At 53.4% G+C, this 23,533-nt stretch overlaps 1 protein-coding gene across 2 annotated transcripts; it reads right to left on the reverse strand.

The window, feature by feature from the left end:
• Positions 1-507: 507 nt before the first annotated feature.
• EIF4B (eukaryotic translation initiation factor 4B) lies at positions 508-21,351 on the reverse strand. Of its 2 annotated transcripts, none has more exons than XM_068921378.1 (15): positions 21,141-21,351; positions 12,239-12,376; positions 10,960-11,168; positions 8,277-8,393; positions 7,887-7,941; positions 7,147-7,290; positions 6,317-6,427; positions 5,768-5,947; positions 5,413-5,647; positions 4,893-5,011; positions 4,413-4,626; positions 4,117-4,184; positions 3,498-3,585; positions 3,020-3,092; positions 508-2,517 (listed from the first exon to the last, which is right to left on the reverse strand). In XM_068921378.1, the coding sequence occupies exons 1-15, from the start codon at positions 21,151-21,153 to the stop codon at positions 2,440-2,442; spliced, it is 1,842 nt and encodes a 613-aa protein (XP_068777479.1). In that variant the 5' UTR covers positions 21,154-21,351; the 3' UTR covers positions 508-2,439. The 2 variants fall into 2 exon arrangements, with proteins under 2 accessions (XP_068777479.1, XP_068777478.1); XM_068921377.1 differs by having other exon boundaries at positions 508-2,520; positions 21,141-21,249.
• Between the last annotated feature and the right edge of the window lie 2,182 nt (positions 21,352-23,533).

A 23,533-nucleotide genomic window follows, 5' to 3' on the forward strand; every position in this document is an offset into this window, starting at 1 on the left:
GCAGAGCCTGTCCCGCATCCAGGCCTTCGGTTGAGGATTACTTCCAGGACTGAGGTGGCACCACCAGCCCTGGAGGAGAAAAGGATGTTACTTAGCTTGCACCAAAGCTGCTCGTGATGCCAGACCTGGCTGCCAAGACCCTTCTCTGGCCCAGGTGGGTTTGCCGGAGTCGCCTTCCTTAACCAGAGCCCGGGAGCTGCTACCGGCAGAGGCCTGCGGCCGGATCCTGGCAGGATCTGCAAGGAGCAGAGGGAGGGTTAGGGACAGGCCAGGCTGGATTAAGGCCACCCTCTGGTGGCAGCAAGAAATCAGTGCTGACACAGGCAGAGACAAGGGACCTGCCACCTGCAGGGCCCAGTGAACCTTCCTTTAGGACAGGGTAAAGGGACTTAAAAGGAAGCTCTGAGGTTCTGCTTCTGGGAGAGGAGCGAGTCGAGAGCTTGGGCCCAGCCCGCTGCCAAGCGGCACCAGAGCAAGAGACTTGCAAATGATTTGGGCATTAAAGGGTATTTTAAAGATTAGTTTTATTGGAGGAAACAAACAAACAAAAAAAACCCAAAAACAAATCAAGGTGGGGGGGTTTACATAATAAAAGACATCTCCCAGGAAGTCCACTACAGATTACAAATCATTTTCATAGAAGATATTTTGTACAAATTTTACATGTTATCTTCAGAACGTGTAAAATGCAATGAGTGAACTTGTCCTGACAGCGGAGGGGTGGGAGCAGGCTGCTGTCTCCCTCCCCGGTGTGATTTAGCACTAAGTATCTCTGAGTAGAGCCCCTGCGGCACCGAGACCTACAGCAACACTGCGGTGGGAGTCCAGCTCTGCTCTTGGGGCAGAATTTGAAGCACAGTCTCTATATCCTGCCTACAGTACGTGCCGTCCCCTTGATGTCACGTTTTCTTGAACTAGCTAAAAAACTCCAAGTCACTGAAATAACTAATCAGCAGCCACTGCAGCCTCTCAGCAGCACGAAGGTGACACCAGGAAGAGATCTGCCAGTGGCTCTGGTGGGAGAGAGGCAAGGAAGCACGCAGGTCTCTCCTCCTCCCCTCTCCCCAAAAAAAGGGTGACAGTTGCCTCGTGAGCACATGCTCTGGAAGCCAGGTGAGCGTTGGCCACATCACAATGCAGGTATCTACATTGCCAACTACGTTTTAGACCCCACGTCCCCCTGTGGCCCGCACAAGCCCTGTGTCACGTGTAGACACTGACCTGGCTGTCAGCTCGGACATCTGGTGAAGGTGACAAATTCTGCTAAAACATTTCAAGTTTTGAGATCATGCCAATTCCAGGCTACTTCGCTACAAGCATTTCGGGGCTTGGGGAGCACTGCTTATGCCAAGGGGCTGCCAGCATCTGCTTGTCCAAAGAAAGGGACACTGGAAAAGCAGATGTTGGGTGAGGGGAGGTGAAATGCCAGAGCACTGTGCTACCTCCTCATACCCAGGATAAGCAAGGAGGAAGAAAGAGGGAGAAGAGAAGGTGCCCACGGGGATGCCGATACCTTTCAGGAACTGACACTTCCACCTGCTGCCACGCTGCTCCTCGCCAAGCCGGAGGAAGGGTATCGAGTCCACGCTCCAAAATACCAGCAGAGCCTCCGTCAGCTTGGTTGCCTGCACAGGACTCGCGGTGCTCCGGTCATTCCTGAACAAGGTATGGGACACTCCCGCACCCCAGGGAAAAGCGGCCTGTTCCTTTCAGGATGGGTTGCCCCAGCTGAGGCATCCAACAACTGTGAGAGCTCAGTCCCAGCTGAGGCACCCGAGGGCTTCCCAGTGCACAGTCCAACACTCCCCCCTCCCCACGCACAGACCTCACCTCCCTTGCTGCACGGGGCAATGCTCAGTGTTGCACTGGAGAGGTGACAGCCCCTCAAAGAAAGCTAGAAGAACCTCAGACTACATATCCCTACCTTCAAGGTGATCTTTTATTTAAGGTAGCATTGCAGAATTCATCCATTTTAGGCTAGCAAAAAGATGACGGAGAAAAGCCAGTTCTTCCTTAGCTGCCCTACAGCTCAAAGCGCTCACACCTCTCCAGAGTCCCTGGCTACCGCGTTCTACGTCCGCACTATCTGACAGGACCTAGGCTCTAGCCACACCGGAAGCTGCTCCGAGTCCTCGGCTTTGGGACAAGCCAGGGCTCTTTTTCCTTTGAAAAACCTGCATTTCTCTCGCTACTCTTTGCAGAGGTTTCTCCAGTTAGTTCAATACTTTAAAGGCTGCAGCAGCATGCAAGAGATTGTTTCCTTTTTTGTACTTTGTGTTTGTTTTTTGTTTTTTTCTTTTAAAAAAAGTTTAAGAAAGGTCTCCAGGAGATGTTGAGTTTTAGGTTTTATTTCTGTCTTGTCTGGATAGAGGTTTGGTTTTACTCTCTGAATGATCCCGGGTGGCAACTGGTTAGGAGACAGCGCAGGACCTGGAGATTTTATTCAGCGCATTCTTCATCTTCGCCATCATCTTCGCCATCTACTGACAGAGCAGCATACTTGCTAGCATGGCTGAACTGCTGAAAGAGAGGGGTCCAAGAGAGACATGTATTATGTTAGACACCAGGCAAAGCATTCAGCCAGTTACTCTGTGGAGTCTTTCTGAAAGGGCAGTCAGACCCCTGCCTCACTATCAAGTGGGAAGAAAAAAAAAAAAAAGAATCAGGTCTCCATCTAACCCGTCTTGCCCCAGTGGCGATCCAAGAGCAGGACTCAGCCCAAGCACAGGTACTGTGTGAACACCAGGCAAATTCAGCACACGACTGAAACAGGGATCGGAGGTGCTGTTGTCTGGTCAGACTTCTTATTTCCACAGCTCTCCCACCCGCCTGTTTCCCTTCATGCCTCCTGCCACCCCAGATTTAAAGATCCCAGATACAAGCAGGACAATAATTTGCACAGAGGGGCTTTCTGGAACAGCTGGGAACTGAACATAGGTATTCTAAGCCCCGAGGGGCAAGCCCAGTGCTCCTCTGCTGACACCATTTTAAAGCCACAACTAGCAGGCGGGATGCTTACGGAGGCTGGGTTCTCATCAAGTTTCTTTGGCTCAGATGCAGGTCTTGAGTCATGATCCTTTCTGCTTTCTTTCCTGTAAGAAAGAGTCCAGTTAGTTTGAGGTGCTGTTGGAGGTGGTCAGCTTGCTACCAGGCTACAGCTGCACTTGGATCAGTCCTGTGCAAGGCGTCCGTGCTGAGGGCAAAAGGAAATAGCTTGCATTTCCCAGCAGGTAGATCAACAGGGTTTTTATGTAGCCCAGATCTTAATCAAATACTGATTTGCACCCAAACATGGCACACAAAGGAGAGGAGTCTCGCAGTTTGTGGTCCTGGGAAGGAAGGGAGGGCAAGTCTAACTGCAGACCTGTCTGAATGACTAGATGAGCTCAGCTGGGTTGGGCTTGGTGATATCCTGCTTTCCCAACTCGGGGCTAACCTGCCGACCTCTCAGGAGTCAGGCTGCGTGGATGCTGCAGTGAGATCCCAGGGCCACCTACCTATCTGAATCTCCTGGGCCACGGCTGGAGCTCCCGCTTCGGACTTTCGAACCACCTTCCTTCCCACCGTCCGGTTTGTTCTCGTCTCCTGAAAGGGAGAAAAGCCAGGAGGTCTCACATCATCCCCTCAAGCCACCACGCTGACTGCCCAGAGCCCTCAAATGTGCCACCATAAGCCGCGAGAACTGAGGGCTGCTGGAGGCCGGGAGAGGAACCCGGCTCCATCCCGCCTCACCGTCACCTGATCCTCCCGCACACCACCCTGCCTCCGGCCTAGCATCCTGGTCTGGACTTCTGCTCCTGATAGCATTGGCATCCCTAAGCCCCCAGGTGAACGTCTGCTGTCTGTGCCCTTTCCCACACAGGGGACAGTTTTGCCAGCTCTGCAGTTCCTACCTATTTCGCAGTTCCCTAGAATTGCCTTCCTTATCCTACCCACACACTTCAACGGATAGAAACCAATCCTGAGCTGGTCCCTGGATGAAGTTTTAAGACTCCTTTTGCTTACAGAGCTTCAAGTCATGTACCAGCTACTCCTAGAGCCAGGAGCATCTCGCATTGCTATAGCTGTGACATCCTGCAGCTGAGCACTGCCATCAACCCCGTCTCCCTGTCTTACCTTTCCTGTGAGCATTCTTTGGGGGTGCCCCATCCTCCAAGTGCAGGCTTGGTGCTGTTTGGCTGCCACTGGGAAATAAAGAACACAAATATCAAGACCTAGCGAATGAGATGGCCCATATCAGGGAGTGCCATTTGCTGCCAAGGGAGGCTTGATCTCTGGGCAACAGGAACACTAACCACCGTCAAGACAGACGAGACTGCAGTGGCTTTAACAGCCTCCTGGCACAGGGGATCTAGAGGGCTAAGGCCTAGGACACACACTCCAGAGTCTCTTCAATCCGAGCTAGTGCTCACCTTGTAGGAGAGTGCTGCTCCGAATCAGAGCTCTGCGAGCGGCCAGGGGGGTTACTGCTTCGCTTCACCCAGGCGTTCTCCTTCGGTGGTGGTGCAGGCATCACCTTCAGAGGCTGCTTCTCCTCTCGAGGTTTGGAGGTGGGAGATGGGGCATCGTCCTCTTTAGTGAAGGTTTCATTCTCCAAAGATTTCTCGCTCTCCCTCCTTCGCGTGGCTGCAGGGGAGATGGAGGCAGTGAGCAGAGCAGCAGGACCGGAACAGTGCGTAGGCTTTGTGATAGATGCACGAACGCTCCCAGTCATCCCTGGTCCCCCACTTAGCCACAAGAGACATGTATGAATGTAGGATTAGCTGGAAAGAGCACCTATGTACCTACAGTATGTGCTGTGAGCTAGAATACCACGGACACTGCTTTCAGCCATAAGCTGCCGCTATGTGACAGGCAGGGCTGGGCTTGGGGCCACCGTGCTCCCAACTTACTTCTGCCCGTTGGGCCAGTTCCCACAGAGGTGCCGGGGGGACCAGAGTTGCCAGTCTGCGAGGACTCACTCCCTGTCCGTGATCGCTCCTGGTTCTCTTCGCTTCGCCAGCTGGGATGCCTGCGCCGGAGGGAGAGGAGGTCTGACTGTGTGCTAGGGAGCTGTGGGGCAACATGGGGAGGAGCACACGCGTGGACAGGACCCAGGCAGGGAAAAGGATTCGCAAGTGGGTTTAGAGCACCCTTGGAGACGTTACCAGCACCGTCCCCAAGAGAGAGAGGAAAGAAAAAAAAAAACCCCACAAGGGGGAAAGGCAGAAATAAGCCCACAGCAGAATCAACCGTTCACTTCCCAGACTGTCCAAGGGGCCACCCAACTCCATGGACATCATCTGAAGTACCTGGCTGGCTCCTTTTACCTACAGGACAGATTTTTAAGCCCAGCAGCCCACCTTAGGGCAGCCACATCCCCCAGGTCAGCACGTTCCTGGCAAAGCCTCCCTCTGCCACAACCCTGCTCACCTCTCTCGGGGCCGTCTTTCTATCCTCTTATCATCCTCCAGCTGGCGTTGCAGCTTCTCTTGCTCCTTCTGTAGCCGCTCTTCCACCTCGCGCTCCCTGGCAGCTGTGTCCACAGGCTTGGCTCCCCCGAAGATGGAGGCAGCCCGGCTGGACTGGGGCGCAGGGGCCACGGAGGTCTCCTCCTCCTTGGGTGCACTCCTAGGCTTCAGGTTCAGTTTCGGTCTCTGAGTGGGACCTGGGAGGGAGGGAGAGAGGGAAATCAGGGTGAGCAAGCACGAAATCCACCCCAAACAGCTCTCAGCAGAGCTGTGGGCTGCCGGATCTCACCTTCCCTCTGCCCTCCCAAAGCTGTTACCTCTGTCCTCACGCCGGAAATCATCCCGGCCGTAATCATCCCGTGAATTCCACCTGTCCATCCGGTCATCCCGCCGGTCATAGCGGTCTTCGTAGCGGTCGCCGCCACCTCGGTAGTCATCATCCCGGCGATATCCACTGCCAAAGGCCCTCCTGCCACTGCCTATCCTGGAATCATAGCCTGCAGGAGGAGAGGAAAACCTGCCCGGTTACTCCTGATGCTGTGCTATCCCTGAGGCTGGCTAGGGTGCAGAGAAGGAGGCCTTCCCTGCAGGCTAGTGTCTTCTACACAAAAAGGCCTTGAAGTCTGGACCACACCTGGGCTCTGATAAGGACTAGGGCAGGGCTAGGCACACCAGAGATTAAAGTTGCCTGAAGGGGAAAAGCAACCGTTCATCTTCCACACCTCTTCCCCCAGTTATGAGAGGGAACTGTGCCATGTCGGACAGCTTGTCAGCATAGCTGGTGTGTCACCAGTGGAATTCAAACTGCGTGGGCAGAAGCTCATCCTTACCCTCTCCTCCTCCGCAGTCTTTCTGAAATACCTTACCTCGGTCATAATCTCTACTGCGGTCATCATAACGATCCCTGCCCCCGAAGCCACGGTCCATATCCCTCCGTGGGCCATCACGATACCGATCGTCATAGCGATCCCGATACCCTAGAGGCAGGAGAAGATGGCACAGTATGAGCAAGGCAGCTCTGGAGAACCTGGCACTTCTAACACACCGTCCAAAAACGTTGTCTGCCATCTAAGAGCTCAGGTGGCAGATACTGGCAAGGATTTTCCCGTGCTCCCTACTGTAATAGTCACAAACCCCTGGCAAAGCAAGAAAGTCTCACTACTCCTCTCCTGAAGGGCGACAGCAGAACTGACCCGTCTGCCCTCTCCCGAGAATTAGCTATGAGTGGCTGGCTCTGCCAGTGTCCAATCACACACAGAGCATGATAAAGCACACCTGGACATCAAGATAATGCTGATTTTCAGGGGGAAACAATGGAAAGGAGGAAGAACTAGCCATACAGAGAGAGAGAGAGAGCAGATTCGGCTCCTGAGAAAGCTCTGGTCTGCAGATGCAGGGGAAGCAACCACCAAATCCCACAGGAAATCTGCTTGCCAGGGAAGAAGCGGAGGGAAGGGCCTGTGATTATGGATGACCTGATCAGATGCCAGACAGGAGAGACCAAAACCCCCTTTTTGATGCAGAAACCTTAAGAGTTTTCTGAAGGGGATATACATTCCTACACCACTCTCCTCTCTGGCAACAAGCTGACTTCATTATCCTTCAGATCCCCTCAAGATGGGCCAAAGAACTTCAGGTTAAAAACCACTGTCTTAGGACAGCAGCAGAACAAACGCACAGCTTTCTGCCAACTTACTGTCTCCAAAGCTGTCGTCACCCCTGCGTGGTGGGTAATCATCAAAACTATCGGTAGTGGCAGGACGGGCCCTCCAGTCACTCTCGAATCTCTCTGAGTCACGGAAACGATCACGATCCCTGCCAAAGCAGCGATCGTCCCGATCTGCAAGGAAAGGGAAAGAAATTTAAGCTTGCAGGCAGTTGAGAGCAGCTGTAACCGATGAACTGAGTGAGAGTACGGTTCAAGTTCAGCGTGGGCAAGAAACAGTAATTTAAAACACACTGAAGACAACCCAGGCTCTCGGAATTCACCACTTTGCTTTCCTATTGATGTATCAGTAGGAACTGCCAACGCTTTGAAAAGACAACAGCCCTTGGCTGATTCAATTAGTGAGATAGGGACAGTACATGGGTGTGGGAGGGACCAAAACAACATTATGAGATAAGTGCCAGCAGGCAAAACATTCCAGCTGGGCCCTTCAGCAAAGCAGGCAGGAGCTGAGCCCAGGCACTGGCCTGAAGCAAGGTTCAGGCCCAGTGATCAGCCTGAAGGACTGCAAATCATAGGCACGTTTGCTGGGTCAGAAAGGTAAAGCTGCCAGCTAGCCACCTGCGCTCCGTATCTCGGGCATATGGCAGATTGATCATGACGACAGTGATTCGTCTTCCTTTAGTCAGGCTGCTCAAAAATTCAGTGTAAGACGTGGTTACTGAGTCCGCTGATATGAAGAGGAGATCGTGACCTAGTATGATACTCACCTTTATCCTGAGCTTGATCAGCAACATCCACTCGTATTCTTCTGTTCCCTAGAGACTGAAAACAACACCGAGAAATCAGCCTTGCAGCCTGAAGACGCAAGGGGTGAGAACAGATGATACCGGGATGATGCCTGAACACAGACAGCACGCACAGCAGACAGCTTTTACAACACAGGGGGCTCTCCTGGAGACTTGATGGCCCTAAAGAAAGCTTTCTTCCCCAGTCAAGTCTTTCTCAAGCAGTGAGAGCACCCTCTCTACAAGAGGATACTTCATAATGCGTTTTTAGCACACGGGGTTACACAACACTGGGGGCCACACGCCTGATCTGAAAGGATGACATTTCAGGCCTTGCACACACTGGTCCTACTCCATCAGGTTTCAACTCACCTCTTCATTGAGGCTCAGAGCCTGGAGCAAGGAGTCTATGTCTTCAAATTCAGCATATCCAAAACCTTTCAACCTCTCCGGATTGGTAGGCTCCCGTGGCAAACGTACAGCACTTATCTGCAGTCAAATAGAAGAGGAACGTTTTCGTTAGACTCTGCCTCCTTGGTGTTAATATGATGCTCTTGAGTCCACTGAAACAGTTATTGGACACCACTCATAACACATACCATTACAATCAATAGATTAAATAAATCCTCTCAACAATGAGCAGGGAAAGGGAGGATTAACTCATCCTTCAAACACACAAGAGGGTCCCTCTAGAAGGGCTACTGTCTGATATTTGTTTGGAGAGAGGAATTCTGTACTGGCAAGAAGTTTCTAGCTGTCAGCCTCAACAAGCTTGGAGCTGCTGGAAATCTGCGCGAGAGCCAAATTTTCAAGGGCCAGTATTAACACACTGTACATCTAGCTAGTCTGCGCCCCCAGTACAGTGTTTCAACCTGATCAGACGTGGGCTCCTCAAGCCCTTGCACCCTGCCCACTTTCACAGCTCGTTTCAGGCTCCTGAGAAAGTTCTTGTTTAAAGTCAGCTTCTGAGCTGCGCAGCAAAGACCTTTCATGCCACACAATACAGGTCCTCGGCCCTTTTATTCCCAGCTGCAAGGAGAACTTGCTGGGCGGAAAGAGAAGGCTAGGCGAGGTTGTATGTTGCAGGGGGATATGTACCTCTCTGGTCACACTGTACTGGGTGCTTTAAGCTCTCAGCATCACTTCCAGGCTCTATCAGATGTCTCTTGCACTAATGCCTTCTACAGTCTTTCCTCATCTGAGTTAAGTTTCCAAAGTGCAGTTGCTCCCAGGTCACTTCCTGCTCAGAGGCCTGGGAAGCAGCAGACTGTGGAGCTCATTTTGTTGTGGTAAAGGAGAAGCACAAATTGCATTCGGATGAGCCACAAGTGAGGAGCCATCGCTCAAACAAGCGACAGGAGGGGCTGGGTAGTCAGCTTAAAGTGACTCATGTGGAGCAAATGACTGTTCAGCAAGTGTGAAAGCAAAGCCCAGGAGAAAAATCTGTACTTATCTTTTCACTGCAACCCCCTGCCACTGCACATAATGTCTCTGCAGCAAGACGGCTCAGACTGCGAGAGGGCAGTAAGGCAGTCCGTTTCCCGCTGCGGTGAACACCCGAGCAGCCAGAGAAGTCTGGCTGCACTGCTCAGACCATTATAACAGGTCTCTAGCTGCTTCCAGACACTCTCAGCACCAGGCCAGTCGGTCACTGTTCAGCAGGACAGCACGTGGCCGTCTCCAGAGCAGCGATGCCTCAGACACCAGCAGGCAACACGGCTGCGTGCTGTCATCAGAGATGACTCCACAAGGAAGATGCCTTCTTCCTCCCCAGCAGCTGGGCACCCACCTGCCCTGTTCCGGGCACTGCTCAGCTGCGAGCAAGATGCAGAACAGCCTCAACATCCCAGCTCCATTGCACATCGCCTCTTACTTTCTTCCGTAGCACTGACCCAATTATGTAGCATGAGGAAAACATTTGCCTAGAGTTGGCTGGGACTGTGGCTTCCCAGTTCCCTCCTACTCCCTGCTCCCATACAGGAGTTTCACCCATGCTATTACTTCCTAAGGAGGAGTGGATGCTGCCTCAGCAGGCACAAAAGGTTAGAAAAACAAGCTGAAAATAGAAGATAAAGGTAAACAGTGTCACTCGGCCTGTGAGGAACAATCTGCTGCAATCAGCACAGCACACTGTCGTGCGGGTAACACTGGGTTTGAGACCCAATGACGTGATGAGCTGTATTTCACACACTGACCTTCAGAGGAAGGGAAGTGACCATTTCTCATTGCTACTTGCTGTCCCTCCTTCACCCTCCCTATCTCCTTCCTGAATCATCCAAGCGCTCAAACATTGTTAAAGCTGGGAAAAAAAATTATTTTCATGGCAGTTCCAGTCTCCCTGGGAGCATCTTCTATTCTCAGCCATGGGGCAGGAAGCATCTTGAGTGAACCCCAACTGGGAAACTCCTTCAGATTCACTCACATCCAGCACATGCTCACAGAAGGTGCCAGACTACACCGATTCAATCCCTGCAGTCCAGCCTTTAAGGAAGCTGACTAAAAGCTCCGCTGCCAACTCACCCTTCTGCTTCAGGTAAGAAAGAAGCAAGAGAGATGTCCCAGCAAAGGAGCTTCCTCCAGAAGAGGAGAGAGGAGCTCCAAGCAATCTGAGAGCCACGACAGGGAAACATTCCTCCTGAAAGCAGGCCTAGAAAACACCCTTCACAACCAACTCCAGACACAAACATGCCTTTCGGGAGTTGGGATCAGTCTCAGCTGATCCGCAGCAATACGTCGCAGAGCAGTACACATATATTACACAATGAGCCTGAGGAGCCATGGCACAGACAGGAGCTGAGAGCCAAAAACTTCTGCAAGAACGTTTCTGGAACATCTGCTCCATCACATTTGCTTTAAAGCTGGGTTGGGCAAGACAATTCAGTTTGCAAACCTGTATGTCCTCACTACCCTACCCAGCAGGATAGGAACAGGGATTGCAGCATCCAAATTATGGGATTAATGGTCCACGGCTCACTGTTACACCCACAGCCCCGCCCTGCCACACAGCCCAGACCAGCAGAGAGCTCTTCAAGGCACGCTCTAAGCTGTTACTCACATTGAGTCCTCTGAAGAAGTCCTTGATGGATTCTTCCGTCACGTCATAGGGCAGGTTTCCCAGAAAGGCGGTATAGGGGGGTGACTTTGGGAGGCGGCTTCTGTCTATATTGGGTTCCCGAGCAGCCCGTGGGGCGGTGGGCAGGATGGAGCGGTCGATCGGAGGGGCCCGGTACACATCATCATCGTTACTATGCCAAGTGGTGGAAACTAAGAGAGAAATTTTGCAAGTCACCCAAACAAAACACAAACAGAGGCCCCTTACTGTAAATGCCAACATCCGCATCGCCCCGCAAGCGGCGGCAACTCACCTACTTTACAACTAAGGAGTTAAAGCCCTGAAGTTAATCTGATATGGCTGAACTGTTTGACAGTCCAGTAACGAGAACGCAACAGTTCTTGATGCGCTAACGTGACTCTTCCTCAATGCATGCAAGAGGAAAACTGCACAAAAGGCACAGGAAGGCGCAGCCAAGAGCTAGCCACCAAGGAGAAACCGAGACAGAGTAAAACTGCAAGGGAGAACGTTCATTTAGACTGATGACCTGTTTAGCAAAGCATTGCGTCTTCCCAGGATTAATTCTTGTTTAAATTACAGCATGTCTTGTGGAAAAATACCATGGCTTGATATTAATGTTTTCAGAAGGAAAATCTACTGTAAGTGCTGACCTGTTCCAGTGGGTCTTCACCCTCACTATTAAACTTCTCCGCTTTGCTTCTTGGGTGAATTTGCCCAGCCTCCACTTCCAGCTACCAGTTTGTGCTACATCTTTGGCTGTTACGCTAATAAAAAGCTCTTTATCCAATTTCTGTTCCTCGTGTGGTGCTGTAGGCCACGGTCAAATCTCCCTCCCCTTCACCTTCTCTAGACTGCGAGCCCCAGTCACAGCAAGAACTTGGTTCATTCTCTGAGCTTAATTATTACCCAGAAAAGAAACAACTAGCAAAATTTCATAATGCGTCAATGTTTTATTTTGGATCATCAACCGTTAAAGGATATGGTCAACTGAATCAATGCCAAACTGACAAATCAGAAGTCATTAGTGGTGTAGTTACCAACACTTCACACCCAGTCTTCCCCCACAGCTGTACAAGAGACAGGGGGAGAATCTATCTGTGGGCAAACTGACTCCGCATAGCACTGCCAAACACAGCAAGGAAGCCAGAAGTGGAGAACTTCTTCCTTTTATGCTGCAAGCCAAGAGACTTTTCATCAGTGTTTTACAGTTAAAGAGCTGTTTGGGAGCCGCGTACTCCTGAGAGCTGGGAAATGACAGTACCATCTCCTTCCAGGTCATCTGTCTCGTCGGCCCAGCTGACTGGTTTGGGAATATAGGTAGGTCCACCGCCACCACCACCATCCTCTGCCAGAAAGTCCGTCAGAGTGAGGGTCTTGCCCTTCTTGTTCTTCTTCTTAGCTGTCAGAGAGAGAGAGAGAGAAGGACCAGAGTAAGTAATGTCCTGGCACAGCCTAGTTCTGTTTGGGTGAAGGAACAAGGATTAGTCTGAATGGCTTACGGGTGCTGGTGGGGGACACAGCTTTGAGCTGCTCTGGTGCGACCTGTCATCTTGAACTGAGAACATCCCAAAAGCAGAAGGGACGGGAAGAGACTGGGAAGCTTATCGCAAAGCCGGATGCACAATGCCACACCCAGAGCGCCACGAAATCTGCCCCTTGGTCAAGCAGCACTAGCCTAACTCCACCTGCCCCCTGAGACTAGAAAGCTGTTTCTGTGAACCTCCCCTGTAATTCCTGTCGGATGTTCACCTCCCACCTTCTGACACTCCCACACCATTAATTAGGAAGTCCCGGCTTTTGCCTCAGCCTGGCTGCGTTCAGCAAGGACGTGACAAGATTCACTTCACCGCGTTCTGCAAAACCCCGAAACGGAGCAGGATCCTCCAGCGGAGGCGAATGCTCCTTGCCAAACACCGTGACCTTCCCCAGCTCTCCTCCCTGGCCCTCTCACCTTTATTCCTTTCCTCAGCCCAAAACAATGCTCACAGGAACTCAGTCCTTGGCCTTACAAGGGCATTAGGCTCAAACGCATCTACCCACCCAATCTTTCTGTGCTAAATTAAATACAATGCTGCTTCTGTAGAAAAGCCCCAAGCACCAGCCACTGCCACCACAGAAGTTTCCGGACTCCAAACCGGACCTGAACCATCACCATGTGGCCGACACACTCATTGACATAAACGTACAGGTGACCCGATCCACGCTCGGTGAATGGGTGAGCGCAGCAGGAAAACGCCACCTGATCCTGCATGTTTCCTGTTTTTGAAAGGACGATAGCTTCCAATTGAGCACAAGACAAGCTCAGACTCGGGGCTCCTGACACTCGAAGCACGCTGACGCTTTGCCGGTCAGCTGTACGCACAAGTCTCCCCATGGCGATCAGCTGCTTATTTTCTGGGAGGAGGTGATAAAGAGAGAAGAGCAGTCTTTGCAGGGATAGCTTCAACCAATGCTTCTCAGGCTGCAAGCAGCAAGAACCAGAGATGCGGCAAAGCACAGCACAGCGATCCCACGGCCAGTGCCAACTGAGCTGGCTCCGGAGCCAAAAGCTGGCTGGCTGTCCTAGCCGACATCTTAACGAACTCTCCGAGGCCAAAAAGCAAACCCTGTTTCCACGGCAGAAAGCCATTATGGATCAAAAGCAAGCTGCTTTGCTGAACTGCTTTCCCAATTCCTGCAGGCTGGGGATTCGGGATATTTTGGCTCTGCAAGGAGCAACTGCAAGCGACTGCGGCTCTGTAGGTGTTTATTTGTCAAGGCTTCGCGACCATCTGACAGAAGACACGTGTCGCGATGGATTCCAACAACTTTGAACAGCTCTAGAGAATCCAGACTATTTTTAGGAAGATGGGTGTGATGCAGTTACAAAATTCAGCGTTTTTCCTTACAGGAAACAGTACTGCCCCCCTGCGGCCCCATGCAGCTGGAGCACAGGCCAAAAGCACATTTACCTGTGAAAGGTATTTACATGCAGAGCGCAGAGGGTACTGCTGAAAACCAAAAAACCTCCTCAGAGGCGCAAGCAAAGCGGATCTCACTGGAATGTAGCACTAGGGTCATTTTAGCCACCCAAAAACCCAGACGCACAAGAGGTAATTAAGTGCATCAGCAACACGTTTCTGCAAGGAACATGCAAACGCTCACGTTCCAGAAACTACCAGAGGGTCCAGGATTACCCAGCAACTCAAGTCTGCGTTTGTCTAGGCTATTTTACGATTGTAGCCTGATGTTACACCTCAGCAATGTCTGCGTATTTAATACAACGTAAAAAGGAAAGCAAAGCACTACCTAACCAGATGCTTTTGGCTGTGGATAGACTGCACCGCAGCATGCCACAGCCACAAGGAACGATACAAAATCACGTCCTCATGCCACTAAGATCCGGTCGCGCCCCTGCGTATCCAGCAGTGACATCTCCTGAAATCACCTGGGCAAGAGAGGAGCAAAGTCACCTTTTCTTCCCCAGCCCCTCCATGCTCAAGACAGGCCCATCAGTACAATCGTGCTTTTTAGCTGCAGCATGTAAGCTAGAGCCTTGTGCATGGCCAATTCCTCCCCCCCCCTTTTTTTTTTTTTTTTTTAAAACTGCATCATTTGCACTTTCACACAGTTCAGAAAAGCAGGCAGCAGCCTTCATTTTGGAGCATTGCCTTAGGGCTCAGCGTGGAAGACCAGGAGAGGATTTCAGGCAATTAAGGAAGCTCTCAGAGTAACCTTAGCCTAGGTTTCTCAGGAGCATGCTGTGACTTTGGATACTACTTAAAAACCCTGCAGACTGGGTATTTCAGCAGTCATATTCTGGAAGAAGGAAACGCCAGGCCACTTTAAAAGACACTACAATGCAAGCAACCCAAACCACTAATTGCTTTGGAAAACATACGCTCTTATCTTTGGTAAGAGCAAATAATAAACTTTGGCAGTCTTGGACGTCACACAGATATCTCTTACCAGCCTCCTGGCAGGGGAGCGTGAAAATTAACTGGTAAAGATGTCACAGCACCTTTAACATACAAATGACAGACTTGGAGTTTTACAGGCTTTACTCATTTGCCATCTCCAATTAGCCAACACTTGCCTGCCATTTGCTTTGCTCAGAGCAGGAAGAGCGAGGGATTGGTCTCTGAACAGCAGTTAAAATGGTCCTTCCACAAAAGTTTATCCATGAGCATCAGTGTAATAACTGCAGGTATCTTCTGCACAAACTTGGCATGGAAATAAAACAGTGAAAAGCTGCAGGTATACAGTGACTGCCTATTTGCAACACCAGTCCCGACTCCTAGCCCTTAGACTTCCTAATTTTGTGTTTTTCTATTTCCTTTTGTCCTCAAGTTCAGGTTTTAGCACAGCAAGAAACCTTACCCTGCTATTTCAACCAGGTATTGCAGAGAAGCAGCCATTCCACCCTCCTGAGCAACTCAAATACCTTACAAGAAAAATCACTGCCTGGAAACACTAGCAGAGCTCACGTTCTCCAACATGCTCTCCCCAGATCTTCATTTCAAACATCTGCTATCAAGATCCCAGGAGAGGCAGAGAACAGTTAAGCCTAAAAGTTTATTTTTACCCTGCAGTTTGGTCTTTTTTGCCCCAGGTCTGTTACCTAGTCCCACTATGAACCTCCCTTTCATCTTAAATAACAGCAAACTGGAAGGTTTTTTGTTCAGAGCTGCCTGCGCTGTAACTACGCAAGTCAAAGGAGAAACTATTAGCACTCCCTTCTGGCTGAAGGGAAATCCAGTGGCAGGTTGTACTGAACTGATACCAGTTTTTAACCACTACCCATCAATCACCCAACAGACGAACGCCTGTGTTTCCATCCATCACATAGTTAACAAGACTGCAGCCTCCCCAGGTAGCCAGGCCCTACAGATAACAGCATACAAAAGATAAGGCTGGGCAACAGGATGCAAATCACCCTAGCTCAGGCACCCTGTGTCCCAACTCAGCTCCCGCAGCACCCTGCTAAGCACGGGTCAACTCTCAGAAGAGCGGCCACGTCTTCGGATGCATCCTTCACACTCCTGGTACGCAGGCTGAGAAGTCCTGCAGAGCTTGACTCGTCGCCCCAGGGGCTCCTACAGGGCCAGGAAGGATCGTACAAGCTTATATTTGCTTGGGTCTTTGAACTGTGCTTGGCCCCATTGCTAGACTACAGCTCTGTTCCAGGTGGTGGTTATGTTAAGGTTGTGAATATGGAGCAATATGGAATGACAAACAGCAATTTAAAAAAGCATATCTGCTCTCCCTGGGTCCTACCAGTACCTCTGGCTGTCACCTTTGTGGCTTTGACCACGTGTTGGGACAGTAGCCCTACACCCCTTCAGAGCTGCAAGAATTGCACTGCGCTCTTCTTCCGAGGCAAACTCATTCAGAGGTGGTCGCGCCCCTGGGATACGGGTCTCCACTGAGCTCACCACTGAAGGAAATTTGAACACTGATTCAGCGAGGGTCTGGTAAGAGCAAGAGCCAAACCTGAGCCCCCCTGAGTCCCCAGCTCCCACCAGAGCTCCAGGACAGACCCACTTGATGCACCCAGGCCACCGTTAAAGGAACTGGCTCTTGGCTTCCGTCTTTCCCTCTTTAATTCAGCCTCTTGCTCTGGGGTGGCAAGATCTTGATAACGCTCTGGAGAATACTTTTCCAGTGCTTGGTTTGCTTCCCACATCTCGGGCCACTTCCTTTTCACTTCCTGCTCTCACAGACATCACAAACCAGCTTTTAGGATTCAATGTGACTGCAGAAACTTCCATCTCAGAGCTCAACATCCACCCAGATGCTCTGGAGGGAGACCGGCTTCAGAGGGCGAGCCCAGTGCCACCTGTACTTCTCACCGCCTCGAATGAGCCTTTGCTGAGAAGCAGCAGTAGCATCACAAAGCTGCCTTGCTCACTGCTAGCAGCACCTCTGCAAAGCAAATCCAAGCACGGGGCACCTCTGCAACGTCCACCATCAAGCATAGTGTGAACACACCTAAGCCTGGCTGTTTCCACTGAAACGATTTGCAGCAGAGCTCAATAAAGCAGCTAAATGAGCACTGTAGTGAGGTGACCCAGAAACCCTCCCTGTTCCAGCTCTGGCACTTGTGAACAGGCAGCGCAGCAAAGGGGCTGGATGCGTTCGGTGCATGGGGCTTCAACGTAGCAACTCCTCCAAACGTACATACCTTCCTCTGCTGCCTGCATGGGAAACAGGCAGTGCCAGAGCACAGGAAGGGGGAATTTGCTCTAACTGCTCGTCCTACCCTCTCCCCCCCATCCCTCCCCCTGCCCAAATCCTGTAGTTAAGTCGCACAGTCCTAGGGGTTTTCCTTTTTTTTACTGCCTCATTCAGTTACCATGGAAACAGTAGTGAAATCACAGACTCAGCACTGTGACTTCATGGCTATGTTAAAGGGAGAAAAATGCCTGGAAACACAAGCAGTTTTTGTGCAGTCACAACACAGGTGCAGAAAGCACAATCTTAATGCAACTCCAGCCCTGCCAGCTGCGCTTCAGACAGGTGCAGGTTGCCATTTGGGAGGCACGCCACCCCACAGAGCATCGGCTGCCCACGCCTCCAGGACGGCTGATGTATCCCTCAATGCCTTCACACCTCCTTATTTACCCTGTACCCCCAACAAAACCCCCTTTGCAGTGTCTGTGTGAGGAGAGACTGAGCTGAACTCCCCTTGGAAACCTCCCACGGCGCGCAGGTCACCAAGGCAAGTCACAGAGCGACTAGACCCAGGCCCTGAAGAAACCAGGTGCTTTGCTGGGTTCCCGAGGCACTAAAACTCTTCCAGGAGCTGTTCCACGTGGGTCGCAGAGCAGACGCTACAGGCAAAACTTATCAGACACATATTTAGTGTGCAGCCCTTAGAATCTGCATTTCCAAGGAGAGAGGGGAAAAAAAAAAAAAAACCCCAAAAGCAAGCCTTGCAGCCACTTCCCACCTTGGCCCCTTGGATCCCTTTGTTTCGATGGAAAGCTCCCTTCCCATATTGATGCCTCTTGCCCGGAAGCACCAGTTCCTGACACACCAGTACCCCGGGGACTACGTAAAACATAGCACAGGGTGGTAAGAGAGTTCAGATCTAGCTGAGAGGTGTCTGACCTCAGAGGGTGACACCTTCAAGCTCCCCAGCGCTGCATTAGCAGCTGTATTTCGATGGCGATTGCTCATGAGCGCTGCAGCGCTACAGGCGCTCTTCAGGGTCCTTCCCCAACATCCAGCCCCGGGAGCTTCACAGCGCCAGGGCACTGCCTTTTCACCGCCAGCTGCCAGCATAGTTGGCTGAACCCCCATGTTTTGGTGCAGATTTTTACCTTGTCTTTAAGGTCTAATCTATATGCATGTGCCAGGAGCTATACGAACTGCAAATTTCAATCCTGTTAGCCCTCTGAACGGTTAAAGTTCCATTCGCCAAGGGTAAACTCATGGAAATATGACGTCAGCCGTGGATAAAAATGCTGGGAGATCGGCAGCAGCGACCTACTGCAGTGACTGCCTGGAAAAACGAAGCAGAAATGCCCTCCTGCCAGAGACAAGTGTCATTCACAAAGAAAGGAGGCTAACAGTATGTTTTACAGCCAGGCAGCCCTCCCCACCGCTGCCCCCGCGGTGTCAGTGATGCCTTCTAAACAGCAACAGACCCACTAACTAACAGCCACTGGTTTCCAAAAACCTGCAAGCTGGCTGTTTGCTCAATTTGCATCAAATGGCTGACAAGTCCCAGGCAGGAGCTGACAGTATGAAGCAACTTCTGTTGCAGAATAACAGTGCTGCTTCTGCATCACTAAATCTGTCAAAGCCTCACACGGCTCTGGGAAACAATGCAGGGAAAATCCACCTGGACAAAAGCTGCCCTTCTCGTTAGCTTTTAACCCTGTCAAAGGGCAACCAGCCCTCTGCAAGGCACTGGTCTTCCCGTCAACTGCTGAGAGCTGCGAGGAGGTTTATGACACCTACTGGTTAAGGAACTGGGTCATATGAAATCCTGCAAAGAGTTCTCCGGCTGCTTTCTGCGACAAATAATCCCATACTTCTGCTCTAGCTCAGAGCCCCTGAGATAATGCAGGGCTGCTTCTGTTTTGGATTTGAAGACAGGCTTGTGGGGCTAGAAACTTGTCTGTTTGGTGTCAGATAAGGAATTGGAGCAATTCCCTACAAGTCCACCCTCAGTTAAGGGGGAATGCAAAGGCATTTGTGATTAACACTTCTCTTTCAAAACATAAAGGGTCATTTTATTATCGCTGCGGCTTTGCAAGCCAAAACCTTTCAGCAGTGAACAGGCTGCATCACACTTGCTCATTAGGAGTAATTCCCCAAGCAAAGCCAAAAATAATGAGTAGGCTGTAAGGGAACTGTACTTAATGCAGTTACAAATAAGCAATTTAAAGAAGATCGATCAGCTACAACCAACATTTCCTATTACATTTAAATGCACTATTCTGGTTTAGGTTTTCCTTATTTTACTTGTAAGAGTCTCGCCAGGCACATGCACGTTCTGGTGCCAGGTTTCAGTCAGCCACAAACACACTGGTTGGGGAAGCCACAGAGAGGGGGGAAAAAAGCAAGCAATTTCGGCATTTCCTTCTCCTGCTGCTTTGCTACGAAATACAGGACCTTACAGTTTTGCTGGTGGGACTCCAAATGGCGTCTGCAAATTGAACAGAGTGTCTCAGTTTCGGAGGACTGCAGTTCCAATCCATGCCCCTGATATTTTAAGTCTACACTGAAAGCAATGTTCTTGCAGTAAACACGGGGTGAATTTAGCAGTGTGTATTTTATTCAAAAAAAGGAAAGGGATGAAATATTGCTCACTTTGGAGAGCATTACTGTTTGGGAAAGGGAAAAGAAAACCTGCCTCTTTAGACTGGTGCCTTGATCTTATATACATCAAACACTACACTACCACCATCTTATGAAAAATAAATGCAACAAAAAGCATGCATGCTCTGCTGCCTCTTCTCCTGGGAGCCATGTGGAACAAAGCCAACTGAACTAGTACCAAGGGGGTCCCTACCCAGCTGGGGCTCTTGCTATTACTGATTAGAGATATAAGCAGAGAAATAGGGGAAAAGCTATTTCCCTCCCTCCCCCTTTTTTTTTTTTTTTTAAATAGGGTGACCTAGGCTGGTCGGTTATGAAGCCTCCATATAACCCCCAAATGAAATGACTTCAGCTCCACACCTCATGTTTCAGTACTGACTGCATGCTAGAAAGCATCAGGCAGATTAAAGGACCTTAACTGCTGTTAAGAGACCCATCCAGGGCCAAGACTGCACCCTCAGCCCGTCCGCTCACATTCTGTCGCCCCTCAGGGATGGTGAGACAACGGCCCTCTGGCCGGTGCCTCCCGCCAGCTGTTAACTCATGGAGGGAAAAACAACTATCGGTCCCTGCGGACGGCGTCGGGCAAGGGAGCACCGGGCGGCGAAGAGGCGGCAGGCTGCAAGGAGACTCAAGGGTACGCCGCTCCGGCGGAGCGACGCCCGCCACCATTTGCTGCCGCCCGCTGCATGGCCGCGGTTCAGAGCCTAAAGAGAGCAGGCTCGGGGCAGCTCAGGCCTGCGGGAGGCAGCGGCGGCGAGGCCGGGCCCGGTACCGGCCCCTCTCCCCGCAGCCCCGGGCCCTGCCCGACCGCGTGCGAGCCGCGCACCCACGTGGGTGCCGCCCTGCCCCCCCCCCCGGCCGCCGGCCAACCTCGCGCCTGCGCAGTGACGCGGCCGAAGGTTCCATCTGGCTCGCTCGCTCCCTTCCTCCCCTCCCCACCCTCCCTCCCCCCCCCCCGCCCCGCGAGCCGTCAATCACCGGCGGCGGCGCGAGCCACCACCCTCCCTCCCCCCCAACCCCAAGGCGGGTGCGCGCGCCCCCCCCCCCACCAATAGCACGCGGGCGCGGGAAAGGAGTGGGGGGGGGGGCCGCGCGCGCGCGCCGTCCCTGAGAGGAGGGGGGAGAGGGGAGGGGGGAGGGGGAGAGGGGAGGGGGAGCGCCCGGTCCGCCGCCGCCGCCGCCGCCGCCTTTCCCCCCTCCCTCCCCGCGCCTCTGGCCGCCGCCCCTCCCGCCGCCGCTACCCGCCTCCCGCGAAGCGGCGGCGCCCGGCGCGGCGGCGACAAACCCATCGGCGCCGGCGCTCCGCCGCGAGGCCCGGCGGGCGGCCGCGACCGCCGCGCACTGCTCACCTGAAGCCGCCATGTTGGGAAGAGGCAGAGAAGGCAAAGGACCCGGATGGAGCCGTCACGTGATTACGAGCGACTCCGCCCCCTCCCCCCGGCGGGGGCGGGGCGCGGCGCGGCGCGGGGTGGGTTCGGCGAGGCGCGCGGGCGGGCAAGCGAACGGCGGCGGCGGCGGCGCCGAGCGGCTGATTCTGCGGTTGGCGTCGCCGCCCGCGCCGCGATTGGCCGCAGCGCCCCGGCGCAGCTCCCGCCGGCCCTCGTGCAGTGCACCATCATCCCCCGTGCACCGCGGGCCCTCGTGCAGTGCACGATCGCGCCACCCTGTGCACTGCCGGCCCTCGTGCAATGTACCATGGCCCTTCCCCCAGGCACGGCCAGCCCTCGTGCAATGCGCCGTTCCCCCCGTCGCCGTCCACCCACTGGCATTCGTGCAATGCACCATCACCCCTCCCTGTGCACTGCCAACCCTCGTGCAATGCACCATCATCCCTCCTAGGCAGCCCTGACCCTCATGCAATGCACGTTCACCCCTTCCCATGCACCATTGGCCCTCGTGCAATGCACGATCAAACCCCTTCCCATGCATTGCTGGGCCTCGTATGATACCCGATCATCCCACCATGCACTGCCATCCCTCATGCAACGTGCAATCCCCCTCCCGTGCGCTGCTGGCCCTCGTGAAATGAACGACCTCCCCAATGCACTGCCAGCCCTTGCACAGTGCACGAACCCCCCTTATGTACGGCTGTCCCTCGTGCAATGCACAATCCCCCCCCCGCCGTGCACCACCAGCACTAGGGCAACGTGCAAGCCTTCTCCCGTGCCGCGCCAGCGCTCGGAGGCGAGATCCGACACCCATCCCCTGCGCATATGCAATGCATCTTCCCCCACCCCTCCACTCGCACCCCCGCACTTTATGCCTCTCCACCCTTGTAGGCGAGCAATGCAACCTTCTCCATGCATCCATCCAGCCATCCATAGGCTGGAAGGGGAACGGGAAGCACGGCTCAGCCACGGGATGGCGACCGGAGCTTGGGAATGAATCCCCGGCGCTGTCGTAGCGTGGCGCAGCAGCAGAGCCGAGATGGCGAAGTTGCTCCGCACCCAGGCGCCTTTGGCCCAGGGTGGGAGACGCCGACTCCGTTCTTTGGCACCCCGCGTGCCCAGGGGCCGTGTGCTGGGGCTGGCACGGCCTGGGTTGGTGCTGGTCCCCGGGGGTGACGGGATAAATGGCTCGGATGTTTCGCCTTTGCCTGCAGATCTGCCCCGACCTGTTGGCCTGGGGCATGGGGCCACCCCGCTTCGCCCCAGCCCTGCTGTGGGGCCCTGGCCCCGGCCCGCTGCCTCCCTGCTTGGTGGGCACGGAGCACCCTGGGGCTCTGTGGGGCACCCTGGGGCTCTCTGGGACCTGTCAGGGCTCTCTGGGACACCCTGAGGCTATGCAAGACACCCCAGATCTCTCAGGAGCACCCCAGGGCTCTGCGGGGCACCCTGGGGCTTGCTGAGACACCCTGAGGCTCTGCAGGACACCCCAGAGCTCTCTGGAGCACCCCAGGACTCTGCAGGACACTCTGGGGCTCTTTGGGACGTCCTGGGGCTTTCTGGGACCTTTCAAGGTTCTGCAGGGCACCCTGGGGCTCTCTGGGATGTCCCCCTCCCCAGGCACTGTGGGGCACCCTGGGGCTTCCTGGGACATCTTGGGGTTCTGCAGGATGCTCTGGGGCTTTATGGGGCACCCTAGGGCTCTCTGGGACACTCCAAGGCTATGCAAGACACCCCAGATCTCTCAGGTGCACCCCAGGGCTCTGTGGGACACCCTGGGGCTCTGCAGGGGCACCCCAGGGCCACCCCAGGGCTCTGTGGGGCATCCTGGGACACCCTGAGGCTCTGCAGGAGACCCTAGGGCTCTCTGGGGCACCCCAGGGCTCTGCAGGACACCCGAAGGCTCTTTGGGACACCTTGGGGCTCTATGGGGCACCCAGGGCTCTTTGGGACAGCCCTGGGGTCTGCGCGAGGGTGCTGGCCTGGCTGCCCTCTGCTCCAGGGGCCCGTTCGGGAGCGGGGTGGTTTGGTGTCGCAGAGCATCGCTTTGCAGGATGGATCCCCCTTGGAGAGTCCCGGCACCCTGCTGGGGCACGGGCACGGCCTGAGCACGGACGCGGGCATGAACACGGACACGGACGTGTTCCCGTCCCAGCCATTCCCCCATGCCCAAACGTGCGTGCACACGTGTGCACACGCCCACACGCCGACACATACGTGCGCACCCACGTGAGCCCGCAGAGGCACTCCGGTCTCTTGCCAACCTCCCGTGCCTCAGTTTCCCTTTTTTGCAGACTCTTCCACGCCATCCCAACCCCACGTTGTGTCTCCCCATCCCGAGTCCAAAGAGACACGAG

Source organism: Struthio camelus, chromosome 28 (genome assembly GCF_040807025.1).
Source record: "Struthio camelus isolate bStrCam1 chromosome 28, bStrCam1.hap1, whole genome shotgun sequence".
Classification (NCBI taxonomy): Eukaryota; Metazoa; Chordata; class Aves; order Struthioniformes; family Struthionidae; genus Struthio; species Struthio camelus.

Coding starts and splice junctions, on each gene's coding strand:
- EIF4B (XM_068921377.1), bottom strand. Junction 11,169..12,238: donor AGATGACCTGGAAGGAGATG/GTACTGTCATTT, acceptor TTTCTCTCTTAG/TTTCCACCACTTGGCATAGT. Junction 5,648..5,767: donor TTTCCGGCGTGAGGACAGAG/GTAACAGCTTTG, acceptor CCTCCCTCCCAG/GTCCCACTCAGAGACCGAAA.